This window comes from Ovis canadensis, chromosome 12, assembly GCF_042477335.2.
Source record: "Ovis canadensis isolate MfBH-ARS-UI-01 breed Bighorn chromosome 12, ARS-UI_OviCan_v2, whole genome shotgun sequence".
NCBI lineage: Eukaryota > Metazoa > Chordata > Mammalia > Artiodactyla > Bovidae > Ovis > Ovis canadensis.
The window spans coordinates 38924810-38947911 of NC_091256.1; the positions used below are offsets into that span (position 1 = coordinate 38924810).

Below are 23102 nucleotides of genomic sequence, written 5' to 3' on the forward strand. Positions count from 1 at the left end.
GCAGTCCATGGGGCTGCAAACAGTAGGACACGACTGAGCAACTGAACTGAACTGAAGGAAAAAAAAATGGTGTTGGCAAAACTGAACATTCATATGCAAATGAAAGAAATTGGACTCATATCAAATATAAAAATCAACTGAAAATGGATTTAGGACTTAGACATAAGAACTAAAACTATAAAATTCCTAGAAAGCTTAGGGGAAAAATCTTTCTAACATTGGACTTGGCAGTGATTTTTTGGATTTAACACTGAAACACAGGCAACAAAAACAAAAATAGACAAATCAAAATTATATCAAATTAATATATATCAAAATTATTACATATCAAATTTATATCAAAATTTAAAACTTTTGTTCATCAAAGGACACAGTCAACAGAGTGAAAAGGCAATCTAAGAAATAGGAGAAAATATTTCAAGCCCTATGTCTGATAAGTTTATATTTACATGGAATATATAAAGAACTCCTACAACTCAACAACAAAAAAATCAAATAACCCAATTTTTAAATACTTGAATAAACATTTGTCCAAAGATTAAATACAAATAGACAATAAACATATGAAAAGATGCTCAACAACACTAATCATAGGAAAATGCGAAACAAATCTACATAAAGATATCATCTCACATCCATTTCTTTTTAAAAAAAGAAAATAATAAGTTCTGGCAAGGATGTAGAGAAAATGGAAACCTGTTGATGGGATTTTTAAATGGTGCATATTTGGAACACAGAAAACAGTACAGAGTTTCCTCAAAAAAAAAAAAAAAAACCTAAGAATAGAATTATCGTATGATCCATTAATCCTATGTCTGATTATATATCTAAAAGAATTGAAAGCAGGGTCTCAGAGAGATATTTGCATATAGTGTTCATAGCAGCACTATTCACAATATCCAATAGGTAGAAGCAACCCAAGTGTACGCTGGTGACTGGATAAAGAATATGTAGTATATACATAAAATGGAGTATTATTCAGTCAAAAAACGGAAATCCTATCACATAGTACAACATGGCTGAAACTTGATGACATTATGCTAAGCAAAATAAGCAAGTCACCAAAAGACAAATACTGCATGATTCCACTTACATAAAGTACATAAGGAAGTCAAATTCACAGAAACAAAAGAATGGGTGGTTACCAGGAGCTAGGAGGTGGGGAAATGAGAAAAGGATTACCAGGAGCTAGGAGGTGGGAAAATGGGTACAGAGCTTCAGACTTGCAGAAAGTTTTGGAGATCTGTTTCACCACAACATGAATCATACTTAACACTATGGAATTGTACACTTAAAATGGTTAAGGTAGTAAATTTGGTGTTATGTGTTTTATCATAATTGAAAAATTACACTTTATATAATTTTTATATAAGATGGCTTTTTCCTCAACAAAAAATATTTATTAAGCATATACTTTCTAATGAGTAACTAAAGGTAAAGGATACATCTCTTCTTATGTGATCACTTTTCCCTTTTTTGTTAGGCATATATGAAACCTGTAAAAATCAACATCTTCAGTGGGTGTCAGATTCCAGGTGGAAGCAGTGTTTTTATATCAGCAATGAACTAGAGCCTTTTTCTCTTCTATGTAAATCCCTGTTATCAAATGTGTCACAATGGAATGCTTTTAAAAACAGTAACGCCGTATATTTGCTGATGAGCACAGCTTTCTCTTCAGAAAATGCTTCCTTGGAGGAAAGTGAAAAATCACCAGAGATAGGTAAAGTATTCAGTGTCTTAATCTAACTTCATTACATATGTGTATATATATTATCAAGTTATCAGTGTAGTTCAATATCTTATGAAAAAACTAAAGGGAGAAACATAACTATATAATAAGTACTTGTTATTTAATGTAATTCTCATTCCACATTTTTCTCCATTTTGCTTTGCTTCCAGATTTTTGCCACAAAATACAATTATGTTATGCAAAACGTGATCAGCCTTAGATATATTTCCTTTACTTTTATTTCTCTGGGATAGCCAGAAATGGAATTGTTGGTTCAAAAGTATAGTTATAGTCGCTTCCAAGTTGTCTTCCTTGAAAGTCCGTAATAACTTATATTTCCACCAGCAATATATGAGTGCTCCTTTTCAAAGAATAGTATTGATTTTTTTTAACTTTTACCAATCTGAAAAGTTTAAAGTCTTTAAAGTTATCTATCAAGTTTAGGTACTTTTTCAGATGTTTGCTTATTTACATACTTTGCCCATTTTCTACTCCATTGTTGATCTTATTTTTTGTCCATTTGTTAAGAATCCTATTAGTATAATGTTGTTATTGTTAGGTGGGTCAGTTGTATCCAAATCATTGCGACCCTGTGGCCTGCAGCACACCAGGCTTTCCTGTCCTTCACTATATCCTGGCTGCTGCTGCTGCTGCTGCTGCTGCTAAGTCAATTCAGTCGTGTCTGACTCTGTGCGGCCCCATAGATGGGAGCCCACAAGGTTCCCCCATCCCTGGGATTTTCCAGGCAAGAACACTGGAGTGGGAGCTTACTCAAACTCATGACCATTGAGTCAGTGATGCCATCCAACCATCTCATCTTCTGACGCCTCCTTCTCCTCCTGCCCTCAATCTTTCCCAGTTTCAGGATCTTTTGCGATGAGTCAGCTCTTCATATCAGGTGACCAAAGTATTAGAGTTTCAGCTTCAGCATCAATCCTTCCAATCTGGGTTGATTTCCTTTAGGATTGACTGGTTGGATCTCCTTGCAGTCCAAGGGATTCTCAAGAGTCTCTTCCAGCACCACAGTTCAGAAGCATCAGTTCTTTGGCACCCAGCCTTCTTTATGATCCAGCTCTCACACCCGTATATGACTACTGGGAAAACCATAGCTTTGACAATACAGACATTTGTTGACAAAGTGATGTCTCTGCTTTTTAATACACTGTCTAGGTTCGTCATAGCTTTTCTTACAAGGAGCAAGCATCTTTTAATTTCATGGCTATAGTCACTATCCATAGTGATTTTGGAGCCCAAGAAAATAAAATCTGTCACTATTTCCACTTTTTTCCCTTTGATTTGCCATGAAGTGATGGGACTGGATGCTGTGATCTTAATTTTTTAAATGTTGAGTTTTAAGCCAGCTTTTTCACTCTTCTCTTTCATCCTGGTCAAGAGGCTCTTTAGTTCCTCTTCACTTTCTACCACTAGAGTGGTACATATTTGAGGTTGTTCATCTTTCTTCTGGCAATCTTGATTCCAACTTGTGATTCATCCAGCCCATCATTTCACATGATGTACTCTGCATAAAAGTTAAATGAGCACGGTGACACTATACAGTCTTGTTCTCCATTCTGAATTTTGAACCAGTCAGTTGTTCCATGTCCAGTTCTAACTGTTGTTTCTTGACCTGCACACAGATTTCTCAGGAGGCAGCTAAGGTGGTCTGGTATTCCCATCTCTTGAAGAATTTTCCACAGTTTTTTGTGATCCACACAGTCAAAGGCTTTAGTGTAGTCAATGAAGCAGTAGATGTTTTTCTGGAATCCCCTCGCTTTTTCTATGATCCAATGGATGTTGGCAATTTGATCTCTGGTTCCTCTGCCTTTTCTAAATCCAGCTTGTATGTCTGGAAGTTCTTAGTTCATGTAGTGTTGAAGCCTAACTTGAAGGATTTTGAGCATTTCCTTGCTAGCATGTGAAATGAATACAGTTATACAATAATAAAATTATTTACTTATAATTAATTAGCATAACATTGTATTAATTTTTGTTTTGTTAAAAATATTAAACAGCTCATTCAAATATTTTTCAAAATCTGTCATTGCTTATTGGATTTGTCTGTAATATCTATAACATACAAATGTTTAAATGTTTGTATAGTTAATTATGTCTGTCTTTTCTTTTATAATTTTTTCATTTCCAGTTCTGATTAAGAGGCTTTCTTCTTCCCTTAAAGTTTTCTCTCAGGTTCATTATTGTTTTATTTTGTTGCATTTTGCACTAATCTGTCTTGGATTCATTTTTTATTATGCTGTAAGATAAGAGTCGATATCTTTCATTTAAAGGCACTCTTTACTGACTTTTTGTTAAGTGAAGATCTTTTACTTTGCAAGTAACCCCAAGTTTATCCATTTTTAACTAGATGTTCATGTATTGTGGCCTTTTTAAGATCAACAGAATATATCTTATCTATTTTAAAAAGCTATGTCTCTTATCTAAGTTGTATTTAAAGTTAGACTTTGAGGAAATAATGTAGAAATAAAAGATTGGTAGAAATGATAGCTGTATATGGAATAGATGGAAATGAAAACTAGAATTTTTCCCACCTTGCAAAAAAGTGTGATCCTGTGGTGACTGTATCAAGGGTAAGTGTGACTCTCTATCAAAGGTAAAAGGGGTCAAAGTCTTAAAATATATTTTTATAATATTCAACTTTTCAAAAATTTAAAAATCATTGCATTTCCATTTGATCATTTCTTATGTCTGTTATAGGTAGATTCTGAACAGAAATCTCTAGCCTCTAGAGTTACTGTTTATATTTATTAGCTGTTAGTTTATATTCTGTTATATGAATAGAAATCTCTAACCTCTAGTTATCAATTTATAAACAATATATATTCAGGATCAGGTCATAAAATATCAGCTCTGCCCTTTGCTTCTCATATTTCTTTTCCTCCTGTCATCCATCATCTTCTTCTAGTTCTCATTCTTCAACCATTTCACCAGAGACGAGTTGAAAGTTAAATCTACTTTAAGATATACCTCTTTTACAATATTAAAGATAGTTAGAGATGCCAGAAATCTCACAGAAATCTCACTTTAAAAGAAGTTAGCAGTGTTTTAAACAAAACCTCACAATTTTATAGTGAAAAAAAAAATCATTGTATTATCTTTTGGTGATCCAAAGTATTTTATTGTTAATCTCAGTTTCTCTAAATTTTACCTAGCTCAAGTTTTTAATGAAAATGAAGAAATATACACTTCTATAAATTTTCCCTGGGAGAAACTCACTCCATTTCAAAGACTTATTTTGGTAAGATGTGCTATGAGAAAATATTGATGTTTTAAATGTTTTGATGTTCTAAATGTTTTGAGCACTTTATCAGTAACTTAAACTCTTTAAATTTTAAACTTTTATGAGCAAAATATATAGATTTTGCAGCTAATATTTAATGAACATTGCTACTAGGGGAAAGCACTTACATTTCATTTTAATGTGCTTTTATGTGGTGGGAGTTCAATTAGAGTAACAAGCATTCTTGGCATCTTTCTGCACCCTGATTCATTCCTCCCGAGAAAGGAGGAAGGACCTGTCACACAGGTAATCTGAGAGACGAAATCAGTGTGCATGGCTTAGCCCTTCTCCCCTGTCCCTTTCAGCCTTCCTGCAAAAAGCGTAATTTCTGCTCTGCTTCTCAATGCCATAAATTTCACAAGAACATACCAGGGATTTTTACGGAAAAGTCAAAGACTGCCCGGCACTGCTTGTGACAGAAAAGTCTGCTGAATTCTACGGTTTAGTATCAGGAATTACACCCACCTAAACCATATCCACCACCTTGGCCTGTATTGATAATAAAGGTGGTATTTTCCCTGATTCCTTTATTAGTCAATGCCTCAGAATCTGGCTATGAGGTTGGCAGGTTAGGGATGTGAATGGGTGTCATTTGTGAGCCCCTTAAAGTAAGTAAAGCTTAGCATGTACTCAGCGGTTTTCATAAATTATTTCATTTAATCTTCATAATCATCTTGGGGGTAGACATTATTATTTCCCCTTTTTATAGAATGCCTAATTGAGCCAGGGCTGAAACTCAGACAATTTGACTCTGAAATCTGTGCTTTCACCAGTAACACCGTATTATACTTGCCAAAGTAGATTCTTTAGAGTAGATTTTTCTAAATCTGCCCTTATCACCTCTGTGAAGTTGCTTAGTCATGTCCGACTCTTTGCGACCCCATGGACTGTAGCCTACCAGGCTCCTCTGTCCATGGGATTTTCCAGGCAATAGTACTGGAGTGGATTGCCATTTCCTTCTCCAGGGGATCTTCCCAACCCAGGGATCGAACCCAGGCCTCTCGCATTGTAGACAGACGCTTTACCACCTGAGCCACCAGGGAAGCACTTATCACCTCAAACAATCTTTAATTTTCCACATTTAGCCTCTAGTTTGCTGCTGCTGCTAAGTTGCTTCAGTCGTGTCCGACTCTGCAACCCCATAGAGGGCAGCCCACCAGGCTCCCCCGTCCCTGGGATTCTCCAGGCAAGAACACTGGAGTGGGTTGCCATTTCCTTCTCCAATTCATGAAAGTGAAAAGTGAAAGTCAAGTCGCTCAGTCGTGTGGACTCTTCGCGACCCCATGGAGTGCAGCCTACCAGGCTCCTCCGTCCATAGGATTTTCCAGGCAAGAGTACTGGAGTGGGGTGCCATTGCCTTCTCCAGCCTCTGGTTTAGACAGGAGGAAATCCCTCCTCTTATTTCCCTTTTACTCTAACTTCCTGAAAATGCCAGCCTGAACACTGAATCATCTTTCTTTTGGTTTCTGCCTTAAATTTTATTTTTACATCACTTTAAAATTTACTCATGATGTTGCAGAAAAAGATTGCACCTGACTTACAGACATTTTTACTGGGCCTGTGGTTTTGTTTTCTCAATATTTCAAGTACAGTTTATCACAAAACAAGTGAACTTGAGTCTTCGGAGATCTTTCTTATAAAATTTCAAAATCTCCAATAAAGATAACCAAAATAGCAGAGACTATTTTAAATATTCTATATCCTTATATCTTAAAGTGAGTTGTTTCCTTTCCAACTTTTTATTGTAGCGGCATACATTCATTATTTCATTTACTTCTGATAATAATCCCTCTTAAGTTTATTTAAATATAAAATTCTGTGGCAGTAAGTACATTTACAGGATTGTGAAAACTCACCACTAGCCACTTTTAGAAATTTTTATCATCCCAGACACTGTACCAAAAAATTCCCCATTATTTCCTCCCATTAGACCATGGCAACCACCATTCTACTTTCTGTCTCTCTGAACTTGCCTATTCTGTTGTTATTTTTTTGCAGTCATTAAGGCGTGTCCAGCTCTTTACAACCCCGCAAACTTCAGCACACCAGATTCCTGTCCTTCACTATCTTCCCAAGTTTGCTTAAATTCATGCCCGTTGAGTCAGTGGTGCTATCTAACCATCTCACTCTCTGCCACCTCCTTCTCCTTTTGCCTTCTATCTTTTCCAACATCAGGGTCTTTTCCAATGAGTTCGCTCTTCACATCAGGTGACCAAAGTATTGGAGCTTCAGCATCAGTCCTGCCAATGAATAGTCAGGGTTGATTTCCTTTAGGATTGACTGGTTTGATCTCCTTGCAGTCCAAGGGACTCTCAAGAGTCTTCTCCAGCACCACAACTCCAAAACATCGATTTTCAGCACTTAGCTGTCTTTATGGTTCCACTCTCACATCTGTACATGACTACCAGAAAACCATAGCTTTGACTATATGGACCTTTGTCAGCAAAGTAATGTCTCTGCTTTTTAATACACTGTCTAGTTTTGCCATAGCATTTCTTACGAGGAGCAAACATTTTTTAATTTCATGGCTGCAGTCACTGTCCACAGTGATTTTGGAGTCCAAGGAAATAAAATCTGTCACTGCATCCACTTTTTCCCTTTCTATTTGCCATGAAGTGATGGGCCCAGATGCCATTATCTTAGTTTTTGAATGCTGAGTTTTAAGCCAGCTTTTTCACTCTCCTCTTTTACCCTCATCAAGAGGCTCTTTAGTTCCTCTTCACTTTCTGCCATTAGAGTTGTATCATCTGCATATCTTAGGTTGTTGATATTTCTCCCAGAAATCTTGATTCCAGCTTGTGATTCATCCTGCCTGGCATTTCACATGATGTACTCTGCATGGAAGTTAAATAAGCATGGAGTGACAATATACAGCCTTGACCTTCTTCTTTCCCAGTTTTGAATCAGTCTGTTGTTCCATGTCCAGTTCTAACTGTTGTGTCCTGACCTGCAAACAGGTTCTCTGGAGGAAGATAAGGTGGCCAGGTATTCCCATCTCTTTAAGAATTTTCCACAGTTTTTTGTGATCCACACAGACAAAGGCTTTAGTGTAGTCAATGAAGCAGTAGATGTTTTTCTGGAATCCCCTTGCTTTCTCTATGATCCAGCAAATGTTGGCAATTTGATCTCTGGTTTCTTTGCCTTTTCTAAATCCACCTTGTACATCTAGAATTTCTCAGTTGAAGCCTAGTTTGAAGGATTTAGAGCATAACCTTACCAACATGTAAAATGAGTTCAATTGTACAGTAGTTTGAACATTCTTTAGCACTGCCTTTCTTTGGGATTGGAATGAATACTGATCTGGATCACAGCCTTGTCGTGGCAAAGGGGCTTGCATAACTCTATGAAGTTATGAGCCATGCCTTGCAGAGCCACCCGAGACAGACAGGTCATAGTGAAGAGTTCTGACCAAACATAGTCCACTGGAGAAGGGAATGGCAAACCACTCTAGTATTCTTGCAGCAAGAACTCCATGAACAGTATGCCCATTATAGATGCTTCATGTAAGTAGAATCATGCAACATTTATCTTTTTGTGTCTGACTTATTTCATTTAATGTCTTCAAGTTTCATCCATGTTGTAGCATGTGTCAGAATTTTTTCAAAGCTGAATACTATTGCATTGTATCCATATGCCACATTTTGTTTATCTATTCATCCGTCCATGGACACTTGGGTTGTTTCCACCTTTTGGCTGTTGCAAGTGATGCTGCTGGAACATTGGTATATACATTTGTGTGTTGTTTTTTTTTTTAATTTTTGTTTGGGTTTTGTTTTTTCTTCTTTTGAGCCAAAATTTTCAAATTGAGAAATTTGACATAAAAATCCAGATTTCCAGCATTTATTAAAAAATTAGAAGATCAGCTAATACTTGGCCCACAATCATCCATAGCAATAGCTAGAGCTGAGTACTCTCTGCCCTTTTGGAGCAGTGTATCATAGTCTTCACTGCTCCCAATTATTTCCTGACACTGAAGTTGAATGCTATTCACCATTTAATATTATATTTGCATAACTGTTTATTATACAGGAGCATTATTTTTCTTCAGCCCAACCCACTTCTCCAGTTTATGTTATCCACCTGAAAACTTTAGACAGATTGATTCCTCTACTCTGTATGTGGATTATTGATGCAATTATGACATTAAGATGTATTTAAGCTATATTAACTGAAAAATGCATAATACTTAACAGTCTGTATAGTAAAAACTCCGTTTGTGGGGTTAGAGAGATATTCATGTGTATGTAGAAAATATAAAGAATGACAAGAAACAAATAATGGTTATCTAGGAAATAGGTTCTTCATATTTCAATTTATACTTTTTTTGAAACTTTATGTATCAAGTTATATAGCAAGTATTATTTGAATTTTATGTAACAAGTGTGTATTACCTTAACAAAATTAACTAGATTTTAAAACCCATGCTACATTACTCTCCCCCATTAAGCCCCAAGTGGTTTTAGTTTATCACTAGCAACTTTATGAGTATAGTCATCCTGTTTACCAAACTCAGGTGCCGGGAACCAGCACAGGAGATCCCACCCATGACAAGGTCATGCGGAGGGGCCTGACGGGCAAGGCGAGTCAGGTCTCAAGGGGTCCTCTGTCTGAGCATCTACCCCGAAACCAAAATCTGTCTGTTTACTGTCTGCTATACTACTCTTCTGACATAACAGGGGGCTATCCCCAAAAGGGTTAATTCAGAGCTCCAGTAACAGTCTCCTGCATATAAAAAGAATGTCTCAGTTTAAACCCCTTTGATGGCTTTCTAACTTACCTGACCGGTCTGCCCGGACTTTTACAACTTGTGAATTGTTTATAGCCCCCCCAACCATGAGAGGCATGAAACTTAAAACATCTTAAAGATATAGGGCCTTTTAGAGTTAGGAATTAGTTTGGTGAAGAGTTTGTTGAGTTAATGTTTGCTGCCAGGCCTCCATATCCTTTATCTTTTAGGCACCTGGGAGGATATTAATCAATGTAATCAGGATGCAGAAATAGGAATATAGTAGTTTTGATGTTAGCAATACTAGAATTTTGAGTTAATTAATTGTCTCTTTGTTTAAAATCACTGTACTCCTTTTTCCTTGTTATAAATTGTTGTGTCCTTGCTATGTAAGAATGTAACTTTATTTAGTGCTTTCTGAGAGTGGCACCAGACTTTGGGAAGAACAACACTATTACCCTTATCAGAAAAGGGCTGTAAAATGCTAATTGGCCTTCTGGCCAGAAGATGATGTAAATCACCTAAGACTTGTGTATACAATTAGGTATGCAGAGAGAAAGCCTGGTCTCGATAAGAGTCAGGGCTGCTGATGCTGCATAATTTTGTATTATCCATTGATCTCTATGTACAAAAAAAGTATAAAAGGCCTCTCTGGACAATAGAGGATGGGCCAGTCACTGAAAAGACTGGTTTCCCCCATGTCTTCTTTACTCTATTTTCAGGCTGAATTCCCATCTGAAGCGTGGAGGCTCTCCGAGTCTACTTACTTGCCCTGGCTTTTAAGATCCACACGAGAGGGAGCCTAAGGTGGGGCACCCCCCGCTTTCAAGTGGGCACCGGTGGCCTAACATAGACGGTGCAAGTTCCTTGTCTTGGAACTTTATTAATTCTCCACGTAAAGCAAGTTATTCAGCCTCTTTTCTCCACTAAATTTCTCACTATGCTATTCTTTCCTAATCTCTCTTTTATATTTCTAAATAAGTACGTTTTTCCTCGCCTACTCCTTCTCCCCTTCAAATTACCCTGGGGCAGGACCCCAGCACTCAGAGTCAGAAGACATGGTCCAATAAAATGTTAAGTGTATGTATAGGGAAATTGAGTTTAAATATTTGAAACCGGGTCTGACCTCTAAGAGTCAGAAATTGAGATTGCCACTTATAAGATTTAGAATATACTAGGGAGAAGACTCGACATGACTGAGCAACTTTCCTTTCACTTTTCACTTTCATGCATTGGAGAAGGAAATGGCAACCCACTCCAGTGTTCTTGCCTGGAGAATCCCAGGGATGGCGGAGCCTGGTGGGCTGCCATTTATGGGGTCACACAAAGTCTGACATGACTGAAGCGACTTAGCAGCAGCAGCAGCAGGGAGAAGACTCAACCTAGAGAAGAATGATATCATGGAGCTCCAAAGGGGCAAGGACTTTGTCCAGTTTATTCACTTCCTTCCATTTATATAACCCACTGGATAGAAAAGAGGGGGAAAGATGACAATGAGGAGATATGGACATGGGGAAATTTTTCAGAACTATATGTAGCTTCTTAGAAAAGAGCTAATAAAATTTATTTCAATGGAACCCATTTCTTCAAACTTCTCTTTCTCTCCTACTACCCCCCTCCAAAATTTCTTGGGGTTAAAAATTACACAAGAGGAGAAATTTAATAAATGTTCACTTGATTAATAAAATAAGGAAGGAACCAGCAGTATGATGGTGACAAAAGATGACAATCACATTGGGGAGACAGATTCTTAGCAGTGATGGACCACAACTAATGGTGTTTCACCTGGTTGATTCTCACACTTTCATAGCTGGAAATGCTGGGTGAACTCTGCTGTTAGACCCCAGATTCTATGTGTGCTGCCAATTTTCATGTTTAAAAATACGTATGTTGCAATTAATTAAAAATTTGAGATTAATTTTTCCAAAGGATACAGAAAAGAGCAGACTCAACATAATGAGTTTATATTAGGTGTTCTTTTAAATATGTGAACTTGCCAATAGTTGATGGTTTTTGACAATGACCCAAGGTTCAATCTAGTACCTCCACACAGACTCACAGACACATACAGTTTTAATATTGCCTAAAATGATGGAGTCTGAAAATACTCAGCACAAAATGTATGATCGTTCTGTAAAGAAATAGCACATAAGTGATTAGTTTAAAGCAGTTTTCATGGAAAATGTCTGAAATTTGCAATGATTTCCAATGGATGAATTTCTATTTACCACCTGTATACTATTTGCAAAACTTTTTAGTCCCTCTAAATTTCTCTGCAGATGTGTGCTCAGTTTGTTTAAACACACAAATATTGTGCTGTTGATTTTCATTTTATTAATGGAAGAGCTAGTACTTTTCCAACTATGCTATCCTGGATTTTCATCTTCTAATACCGTGGGGTTTTTTCTTGCTCTAGATATGTACAGCAGAGGAGGAAAAAACCCAGGGGCAAGGTCTCTTTTTGCAGAGTCAGGGACCCTAACTTGGATTTGCATGTACAAAATAAGATCACAGAGTGTGAAAGATAGAGGCATCAGATACCCTGGCATCTAGGAAGGACCATAGGATGGTCAAGAGCAATGGTGGGAGCACTCCCCTCCCCATCAAATTTTCCCAACACAAGGAACACCACAAAATTTTGAAGGGCAACCTAAATACTGAATACTTCTTAGTTTGTTTCCTCTTACCACAGGGAAAGATATTCCCTTGGGTAGTTTTTAAAGTTACTTATCTCTCATGGTTTCTTTCTTAGATAAAAATTCTTAGACCAGAACATTTAAAGAATTCTGTGGAAAGGTTTATAACTGAAAAAATAGGAAATGAATATATTCACAGCACTGGAACCAGTTTGAAGGAATCGTATGAAGAATCCAATGCCAGAACTCCACTGATACTTATTCACTCCCATGGTAAGCTACTTGTGAACAGTTAAGATGACATGATGATGTTTTTCTTTTTTTAATACAAATTTATTTATTTTAACTGGAGGTTAATTACTTTACAATATTGTATTGGTTTTGCCATACATCAACATGAATCCGCCACAGGTATACACGTGTAGAGAAGTAGGTTCTGTGTCAGGGTGTTCTGTGTTTAAAATATTTCCCTATTCTTAAATATTTGGGGAAATTGTCCTATTCTTAAATATCTTAAAGAATTGAGCTTCCCTGGTGGCTCAGATGTTAAAGCATCAGCCTGCAATGTGGGAGACCCGGGTTCCATCCTTGGATCAGGAAAATCCCCTGGAGAAGGAAATGGCAACCCACTTCAGTACTCTTGCCTGGAAAACTCCATGGATGGGAGGAGCCTGGTAGGCTACAGCCCATGGGGTCGCAAAGATTTGGACATGACTGACTGACTTCACTACAAAACTGTAAACTATATTAAGAATGAATCTTTCAAACAGATTCACAGATATAGAGAACAAACTAGTGGATACCAGTGGAGAGAATGAAGATGGGAGCGCCAAGCTGGAGTAGAGGATTGGGAGGTACAGACTACAAGGTGTAAAATAAATAAGCTACAAGGATATATTGTACATCAGAGGGAATACAAACAGTATTTTATGATAACTATAAATGAACTATAACCGTTAAGAATTATGACTCAATCTGTTATACATCTAAAAGTTATTTACATCATTATTGTACATCAACTGTATCTCAATTTAAAAAAATAAGCAAATAAAGCAATAGCACTTAAAAAAAAAAAAAAAAAAGAATGACTAAAAATGTAAAAGAACAAAGAAAACTGAGTTGTCCCAGATTCATGAATATGGAAAAACTTATCAGCACTAGTTTTGTATGCAGAAAATACCTCCCAAACACACATATTATTGATATGAAATTTGGGATTACCCTTGCTTTATTAACAATTTTAATTCCCATTGACCTGTGAAAAAATGTCATAAAATTATCAGAAGTACCTCTGTTGATTGTATGCTTGTGTGCTTCAAGACTTCAAATGCATTTTTTTCTTTATCTTGTCTGCTCTACAGACCCTAAGCAAAAGATTTTCTCCTAAGCAAAATACTTTCTTCATTTATTTTCTGCTTTTCATTATCTTCAAATCAAACATGTCTTTAGAACTCACCATTTTCAAACTTTGATTCTATTAGGAAAAGCCTTGTTCAAAGTGCCCCCATGTAGAGGCTTTCTCATCTGAAACTTTTCCATGTGAAGCAGCTGGCTATATGCTTGACACACTCATAACAGTGCTGTCTATTTCTTGAAAACTTAGCCTGATGTGGCAGCCAGGGCTGTGGCCATCACATCTATGTTCCAAACATCTGTCACCCTGTTAGACTGGGCTTGACATGTACACACTACATATAATAAAATAGATAACTAATAAAGAACCTACTGTGTAGCACAGGAAACTCTACTCCGTATTCTGTAATGACCTATATGGGACCAAATAGGAAAAAAGAGTGGCTATATACTATATATGTATAAGTAACTCACTTAGCTGTACAGAATGGAAGATAGCACAACATTTAAGAAACTTTGCTGCCAAAGCTTTTTCACAAAACATAAGATGCTCATATCTAGCTGCATGAAAGGCTAAAAATGAAGTATTTTAGCTGGGCACATGGCCATTTGTAATAACACCAGGGTTCAGCTGTAGAGGAGGAAGGGACAAGTAAGTGCTGGAGAAAACAACCCACAAACCTGCTACTGCTGTAATAAATAGTATCATCCCATCTGTCACCCCATTAGATTGAGTTTGACATATACACATTGTATATAATAAAATATATAACTAATAAAGAACCTACTGTGTAGCGCAGGGAACTCTACTCAATACTCTGTAATGACTTAAGTGGGAATAAAATCTAAAAAATGGCTAAGTATATGCATATACATATATGTGTGTGTATATATATATATATATGTGACTCACTTTGATGTACAGCAGAAACTAACACAGCATTGTAAATCAACTATACTCCAATGAAAATTAATTTTGCAAAAAAAGAAAATAGAAGAGCCAAAATTTGAGCTCTACCTTCTGATTTAAAAGACTAGTTTTTCCATTATGTGTAGACCCTTTCCCACTGCCACTTAATAAATGCTAGAATGTATTTTTAAAGGGGATTAAGTGACTTTACAACAGTATGTACCTTTCCATGTTGTTTTACAGGAATCGACCTCACCAATACTCTCCTGAAATTTGCACAAGAGTTAATGGGAACAACCAATCATGTGACCATGATTTCTTTGGGTCGTGGCCAGGCAGCTAAAGCAGAAGCCCTCATTGTTAAGGCCCTAACCAACACAGAGCAATGGGTCTTCCTGCAGAACTGCCATCTTGCAGCATCATTTATGCCAAGGCTCTGCACTATTGTAGAATCGTAAGAGTTTTACATTTACTTGTAAGGGCTTCCCAGGTGGCTCAGTGGTACAGAGTCCACCAGCCAATGCAGTAACTACAGGATCCTTAGGTTCAATCCCTGAGTCGGGAAGATCCCCTGGAGAAGGAAATAGCAACCCACTCCAGTATTCTTGCCTGGAAAAACCCCATGTTCACAGGGGCCTGATGGGCTACAGTCCATTGGGTGGCAAAAAGTCAGACATGACTGAGCAACTGAGCCCCTGTACACACATAAGGGATCAGATTATTATCAAAACAATGAGCTAAAACTGGAAATGGCAATGTACACCTCTGCTTAAACAGTGATAAAATAAAGTGTTAGGCCACTCAGAGGTAACTCAGGCTATTTTATGGCGGTTCTTTTTTCTCCAAGAACTTGAAAGCTACACTAGGAATATATCACTTTTTATTAGAATAAAAGACCTCTTTAATTTTTACTTTCCATCCAGTTTATCAGTTTCTCTTTCTCCCCTTCTCAGAGTCTCAATAGACATACAGTTGTACATATACATATATATAGAAATGTACGTGTGGCATAGTTTGTAATATCCTATTGCTTCCACACAGCAGAATATAATACCTCATATCCATATTTCCCAGGTGGTGCTAGTGGTAAAGAACCTGCCTACCAATGCAGGAGAATTAAGAGTCATGGGTTCGATCCCTGGGTCAGGAAGATCCCCTAGAAGAGGACATGGCAACCCACTCCAGTATTCCTGCCTGGAGAATCCCGTGGACAGAGAAGCTTGGCAGACTACAGTCTGTAGGCTTGCAAAGAGTTAGACTCAAGTGAAAAAACACCACAGCATCCATAATTTCAGTGATAATTTTCTTTACGGGCTTATTTGGTACCTATTGTGACTTACTCTAGTTCAACCCACTGGCTGTTTTCTCCCAAAGTACTTGCTGACTCAAACAAAAATTCCGATAGGTTCAGCCTTCTTTGCAGTGAAAGTATTTGGGAATAGAATGCTCTAACTTTGCTTGAAGAATTAGCAAAGTGTTGAGTTAGTAATGTTTTAACAAATTGTATTCAATAGCTTTTTCCCCAGATTTGCATTTTTGTCTGCTTTACTGAGTATGGCCAATACTATATCTAAAATTGCCTTTAAATGAGGGTCTCTGCTTCTTCATGCTGTTATTCTTCTGCTGTGAGCATCCACAAGGGAATTATGAAACCAAAATGCAGCTGTCTGGCTTAAATTTCTAAAACCTTTACTAATATTATGCATTCTGTTTTCAGACTATTATTCTTTAAGGAGTTTAAAAACTATTTCCTAATTTCACTTTTTCACATTTGTTTCATTACTTGAATCAGAAGATGAAGATTACTTAATTATATGATTTCAATAGATGCAAACTCTGAAATATGACACAATAATTTCCACTAGGTTTTTTATTATTAATTCAAAAAATATTTGTAGGAAACCTACTATTTGCCAAAAATCATTTTAGAGACTAAGGATACAACATGGACCAGATAGTCATTGTATCAGCTTTCAAAAAGTGTATTAAGACAGAAAAAAGCAATAGAATGGCCAATAGTATTGTATCATTTTTTAAAAAAAATTAATAAAATGTTCTTCAAAACAGTTTCAAAAGCTTAATAAGAGTAATTGACAATCATTAAAAGTATGCTATATAACCAGTTGTCTGAGGAGGCCTTACAGATAGCTGAGAAAAGATGAGAAGCAAAAGGCAAAGGAGAAAAGGAAAGATATACCCATTTGAATGGGTTCCAAAGAGTTCCAAAGAATAGCAAGGAGAGATAAGAAAGCCTTCCCCAGTGATCAATGCAAAGAAATAGAGGAAAACAAAAGAATGAGAAAGACTAGAGATCTCTTCAAGAAAATCAGAGCTATCAAGGGAATATTTCTTGCAAAGATGGGCACAATAAAGGACAGAAACAGTATGGACCTAGCAGAGGCAGAAAATATTAAGAAGATGTGGCAAGAATACATAGAAGAACTATACAAAAAAGATCTTACTGACCCAGATAACCACGATGGTGTCATCACTCACCTAAAGCCAGATATCTTAGAATGTGAAGTCAAGTGGGCCTTAGGAAGCATCACTATGAACAAAGCCAGTGGAAGAATGGAATTCCAGTTGAGCTATTTCAAATCCTAAAAGATGATGCTGTGAAAGTGCTACAGTCAATATGCCAGCAAATTTGGAAAACTCAGCAGTGGCCACAGGACTGGAAAAGGTCAGCTTTCATTCCAGTCCAAAAGAATGACAATTCCAAAGAATGCTCAAACTACTACACAATTACACTCATCTCACATGCTAGCAAAGTAATGCTCAAAATTCTCCAAGTGATGCTTCAGCGGTGCATGAAATGAGAACTTCCAGATATTCAAGCTAGATTTAGAAAAGGCAGAGGAACCAGAGATCAAATTGTCAACATCTGTTGGATCACTGAAAAAGCAAGAGAGTTCCAGAAAAACATCTACGCCTGCTCTATTGACTATGCCAAAGCCTTTGGCTGTGTGGATCACAACAAACTGGAAAATTCTTAAAGAGATGGGAATACCACCTGACCTGCCTCTGGAGAAATCTGTATGCAGGCCAAGAAGCAACAGTTAGAACCAGATGTGGAACAATGGACTGGTTCCAAATAGGGAAAGGAATATGCCAAGGCTGTATGTTATCACCCTGCTTATTTAATTTATATGCAGAGTACATCATGTGAAATGCCAGGCTGGATGAAGCACAAGCTGAAATCAAGATTACCAGGAGAAATATCAATAACCTCAGATATGCAGATGACACCACCCTTATGGCAGAAAGTGAAGATGAACTAAAGAGCTTCTTGATGAAAGTGAAAGAGGAAGGTGAAACAGCTGGCTTAGAACTCAACATTCAGAAAACGAAGACCATGGCATCCAGTCCCATCACTTCATGGCAAATGGATGGGGAAATAATGGAAACAGTGACAGACTTTTATTTTCCTGGGCTCCAAAATCACTGCAGATGGTGACTGCAGCCATGGAATTAAAAGACGCTTGCTCCTTGGAAAAAAAGCTATGACCAACCTAGACAGCATATTAAAAAGCAGAGAGAGACATCACTTTGCCAACAAAGGTCTGTGTAGTCAAAGCTATGGTTTTTCCATAGTCATGTATGAATGTGAGAGTTAAACTATAAGGAAGGCTGAGTGCTGAAGAATTGATGCTTTTGAACTGTGGTGTTGGAGAAGACTCTTGAGAGTCCCTTGGACTGCAAGGAGATCTAACCAGTTCATCCTAAAGGAGATCAGTCCTGAATATTCGTTGGAAAGACTGATGCTAAAGCTCCAATACTCTGGCCACCTGGTGTGAAGAACTGACTCATTGAAAAAGATCCTGATGCTGGGAAAGAGTGAAGGCAGGAGGAGCAGGGGACAACAGAGGATGAGATGGTTGGATGGTATCACCATCTCTATAGACATGCGTTTGAGCAAGCTCCAGGACTTGGTGACAGACAGGGAAGCCCTGCGTGCTGCAGTCCATGGGCTTGGAAAGAGTCCAACATGACTGAGCAACTGAACTGATATAACTGATACTGATACTGATATAACCAGAGGATGATTAAGGGAAATTAATACTTCTTTATCAAATTAAGCCTTTAAATATTTATTACTAGTACCCTAGTATCCCACACAGAGAGAGGAAAAGGTGAAAAGGTTTTCTTAAATTTAGGAATTAAAGGAGTACATTCACAATATATCACCAGGAGGGAAAATAGAAGGCTACAAATTGCAGCCTGTACAGTACATGTATGGACAGTATATATAATATTTTTATTTTTAAAATGAAATAGAGAATCAACAAGGGAAAAAATGAAAAATATTATACTTCATAGAGTTCAGATTTTACTTCTCTGTTTTGTTTGGTGTACTTTTGCTTTTGTTGTTCTGGGTTTTTTATATTTATTTGTCTCTTTACTTTGGCTGCACTGGGTCTTAGTTGTGGCACGTGGGATCTTCGCTTTGGCTTCTGGACTCTTAGTTGCAGCTCCCCGGATCTAGTTCCCCAACCACAAGAATCAAACCTGGGCCCCCTACGTTGGGAGTATGAAGTCTTAGCCACTGAACCGCCAGGAAAGTCCCTTGGTTTGTTTTTTAAATTAAAATAATTTCAGACTTGCAGAGAAAATGCTGCTGTAGCCATATGTTCCTGGAAACAAACTCACTCAGAAGGACAATGCAGATAGTGGAGTGCAGTTTATTACACCGGCGGGCCCAAGGCAGAGTCTCCTCTTAGCCAGTTTTTGTGAAAACCTTATATACCCTAAGTGTACTTGCTCAAAACCACCTCCCCAAATTCCTTGAAACTAGTCTGGATAAGGTAAAAGAGAGATACGAAGTTAATCCATGATTCATGTGTCACAAGACTAGATAAACAGTGGATATTTATCAATAGGCCTGTGGTCATATCCTGATAAACATAATGGACTTTACCACTTTGCCCTGTTACAGAGATAATTAGCATATTCTTTTAGGCAATGGAAAGTCCAAGTCCAAGTCCTGAGGCTCTTTTATCCTGATATGCCATTTCTATAGACTCCAGGCACAAAGTTCAGAGTCCATTGGGAGGGTGACCGTGCCTGTAGCCTAACGTTCGCAGCCTGGCCTAAGATGGAGTCCAGCTCTGTCTGTTTCCTCCTTCAATGCAAGAATGATCCAAAAACTCTCCTCTACTGGTAACCTCTTTTCCTCGTTTACCCTATCATTCGTTTATATGTACATATGTGTATATGTGTGTATGACATTTTTTAAATCCTTTGAAAGTTAAGTTCAGTGTCAAGGCAGACATAATGCCATTTGACCTCCAAGTACTGTAGTGTGTCTGTGTCTGTGTTAGTCGCTCAGTTGAGTCTGACTCTTTGCGACCCCATGAACTGAGGACCTCAAGAGAACTTGAGGACTTGAGGTCCTCTGTCCATAAAACTATCCAGGCAAGAATACTGGAGTGGGTAGCCATTCCCTTCTCCAGGGGATCTTCCTGACCCAGGGATCAAACCTAGGTCTCCTGCATTGCAGGCAAATTCTTTACCCGATTATCTAATCAATAGAACTTAGTCATATCTAGGCTGTTATCCCAATAATATCTATTATTGCAAAAGAAGAAAAATGTTAGGTCCAGATTCCAACTCAGGATTTCGCACTGCATTCAAATGTCATGTCTCTTAGTTTTCCTTTGTTCTAGAATAGTTCCTTAGAGTGTTTTTGTCTTCTACAACTTGGACATTTTCAGAAAAGTACAAGCCAGTCATTCTGTAAAGTGTCCATCAGTTTGGGTTTGTCTCCTATTTTCTCATGGTTAGAGTTACTTTATGCAGTATTGCAGGAATACCCCAGAAGTGTTGTTGAATCTTTCTTTGTACATCATAGCAAGAAGTAACTGATGTCAATCTGTTCCTACTACTGGTGACATTTTTCATTTTGATTATTTAATTAAAGTGGTATCTACTAACTGTAGAGATGCATCTCAAACTTTTCCTTACTACTTTTAACTTCCAGTGATAATTTTTGGGTGAATAATTACTAGACTATTTGCCAAATGGTAACTTTCTAACTCCATAATTTCTTCTAAATTTTAAATTAAATTCTACTATTAGGAGATTTTCTCCTCCCTATCTATTTATTCATTCGTTTACTTACATCAACATAGACTCATGGATTTCTATTTGATTCAGTGGATTATAATCTGTTACTGTGAATGTTTATTATGATGTTCAGTTGTGCCAGATTTGACCAATGGAACTCTGGTTTTTATTTTGTTCTTAATTTTTCATTTTTTCCAAGTTTTTTGCAATGAAGCTAGATCATTTTTGTATGTAAGTGAGGGAAGACTACCTTTTCAAAATGGAAATTAATGGATCTTACACAAATTCTTATGCAATATAGAAGTTCTTATGGTTGATTATTAAAGTGATTTCTAAGGCCATTTCATCACTAAAACAACTATGATTCTTAGAACATATTGATTTCATTAAAATTTTTCACATTAAAATATTTATAAATGTTTTCTTTTTACAGATTTAATAGTCCAGATGTGACAATAGAGCCTAAGTTCAGGCTATGGTTAAGCTCAAAATCAGACAGTTCTTTCCCAATTCCTATCCTTCAAAAGAGTTTAAAGGTAAGGGCAATGTATAACAGATACTAATACTGATTCTGCAGCACTGTTTGAATGTAAATTATCTTGTATTCATGATTCTGAATTAAGAAGAGAGTGCTAATTCTAGTATGCTAAATCTTCCCAGTGCTCAGCCTTACATTGTGGACCAGAAAGGATGCAAAAGTATAAACAAGATTCCTGCTTTCAAGGGATTGGACAGTTTAAATGTTTGTTTTCTCAAACAAGGATGCTTAGACTTCCAAGTCCCATAAACCAGAAGATAGAGTAAAGAATTTGGGTCCTTCCTTGCCTTTTGCTTCTCTAGCTTTTTCCTGTCTCTGGTCCCCCTAACTCTTTCACAATTTGTCATTAATTATCTGAAAAGGGTCTGGCAAAAAGCAGGTTGAAACTATTGACTAAAAAGTCCTATTTTAAAATTATCTGTGACTTCTACTCATATCCACCATAAAGTTTGAATAAATACTAAGAGTTGGGTCAATTCTGGTAAACAAGTGTCCAGCTGACCAAAAGATGGAGTCCTAATAGCAATAGCTGGAGTCTGACCAGCAGTACAGGCAGAACGCATGCCCAGATATGCAAACACATGCACCCTTCCAAGTTTACCAGTTAGTGTGAAATCAGAGGAAATGGGGTGGATGGGCAGCTTCCTGATAGAGTCCCAATCCAGCCTGAGAATAAATCAAGTTTACTCTTGGGAAACAAAGAAACTTCTCCCTGTCACACTGACCCCAGCTCTTCCCAGACTCCCTGGTGTATTTACCCAAGCCCACCGTACTGAGGCGCTTCCCAGCTGCCCTACTCCTAGAGAAGATGGGACATGGATTGGAGAAATCTGCAGCTTTTTGTCTGAGACTCAAGAGGGTCCATTTACCTCCCAGGGTCAGGCAGAGTGTTACGTCAGACAGCGTTTTATCTTCGTCGTCCATGAGAGGGGGATATGAAAGGTGGCGACAGACGTAGAGCTGTCAAGGAACATTTGAAGTGCTCTGTGAATAGATCAATCAGTCTGATCCTTAACTCAGAAATCTCGTGTGCCACAAGAAACTCTACTCAGTGCTTTGTGGTGACCTATATGGGAAAAAAATCTTAAAAAGGGTGAATATGTGTATATACATATAACTGATTCACTTTGCTGTACAGCAAAAACAAACAACCTTATAAATTAACTATGCTCCAATGAAAATTAATTAAAATAAATTCAATTTTAAAAGAAATTTCACATTTATGTACACACACACACATATCATAGCACTTATCTACACATATTTATACATATCCTACATACATATCCACATAATATGAAATACACATATATGTCTATGTGTGTATATCTATGAAAACTGTGCAAGTAAAGAAACGTTTTCAGACCTTTCGGTTTTAGACTTACAGTCGTGCTCTTTAAAAAAAAAGCCCTCCAAGTAATTCTCTTCCCACTTCACCTCCTGTACCTCCTCATTTCAATTTTCCTAGGTAAGAAATCAATCGATTTTCAGTGAAAACAGAGCATTTTAGTAACACACCACGTTATTTGTCCTCTTTTTTCATATCACTGATGATTAGATACTTTTGTTGGTTCCACAAGTTCTCTGTGTACTTTCTGTGATGCTCCTTCTCTCTGCTGCCTTGCTGAGGCCATGCTGCCCTGATTCTGTTACAGTCACTTAGCTGCCATCAAGCATTGAGAATATAGGAATTCTTCACTTTCAACTTTCTAAAAAGCTGGGCTTGCAGAGCAATCAGGAGTGCTTTTTAATAACATTGTTGTACTTCTCGTTTTAAAGTACGAATACAATCCCTTTACAGAAGTTCTCAAATGGGACAAGAACAACACAAGATGTTTTATTTGCTACT

General features: G+C 37.3%; 1 protein-coding gene across 1 annotated transcript in view; it reads left to right on the plus strand.

The window, feature by feature from the left end:
- The window catches only part of LOC138415814 (dynein axonemal heavy chain 14-like), a 317408-nt gene that overhangs the window by 255427 nt on the left and 38879 nt on the right, over positions 1–23102 (plus strand). The window contains exons 61-65 of the mRNA XM_069544370.1: positions 1484–1720; positions 4897–4982; positions 12503–12659; positions 14893–15103; positions 21149–21251. Coding sequence (XP_069400471.1) covers positions 1484–1720; positions 4897–4982; positions 12503–12659; positions 14893–15103; positions 21149–21251 — 794 coding nt within the window. The remainder of the gene's footprint in view (positions 1–1483; positions 1721–4896; positions 4983–12502; positions 12660–14892; positions 15104–21148; positions 21252–23102) is intronic.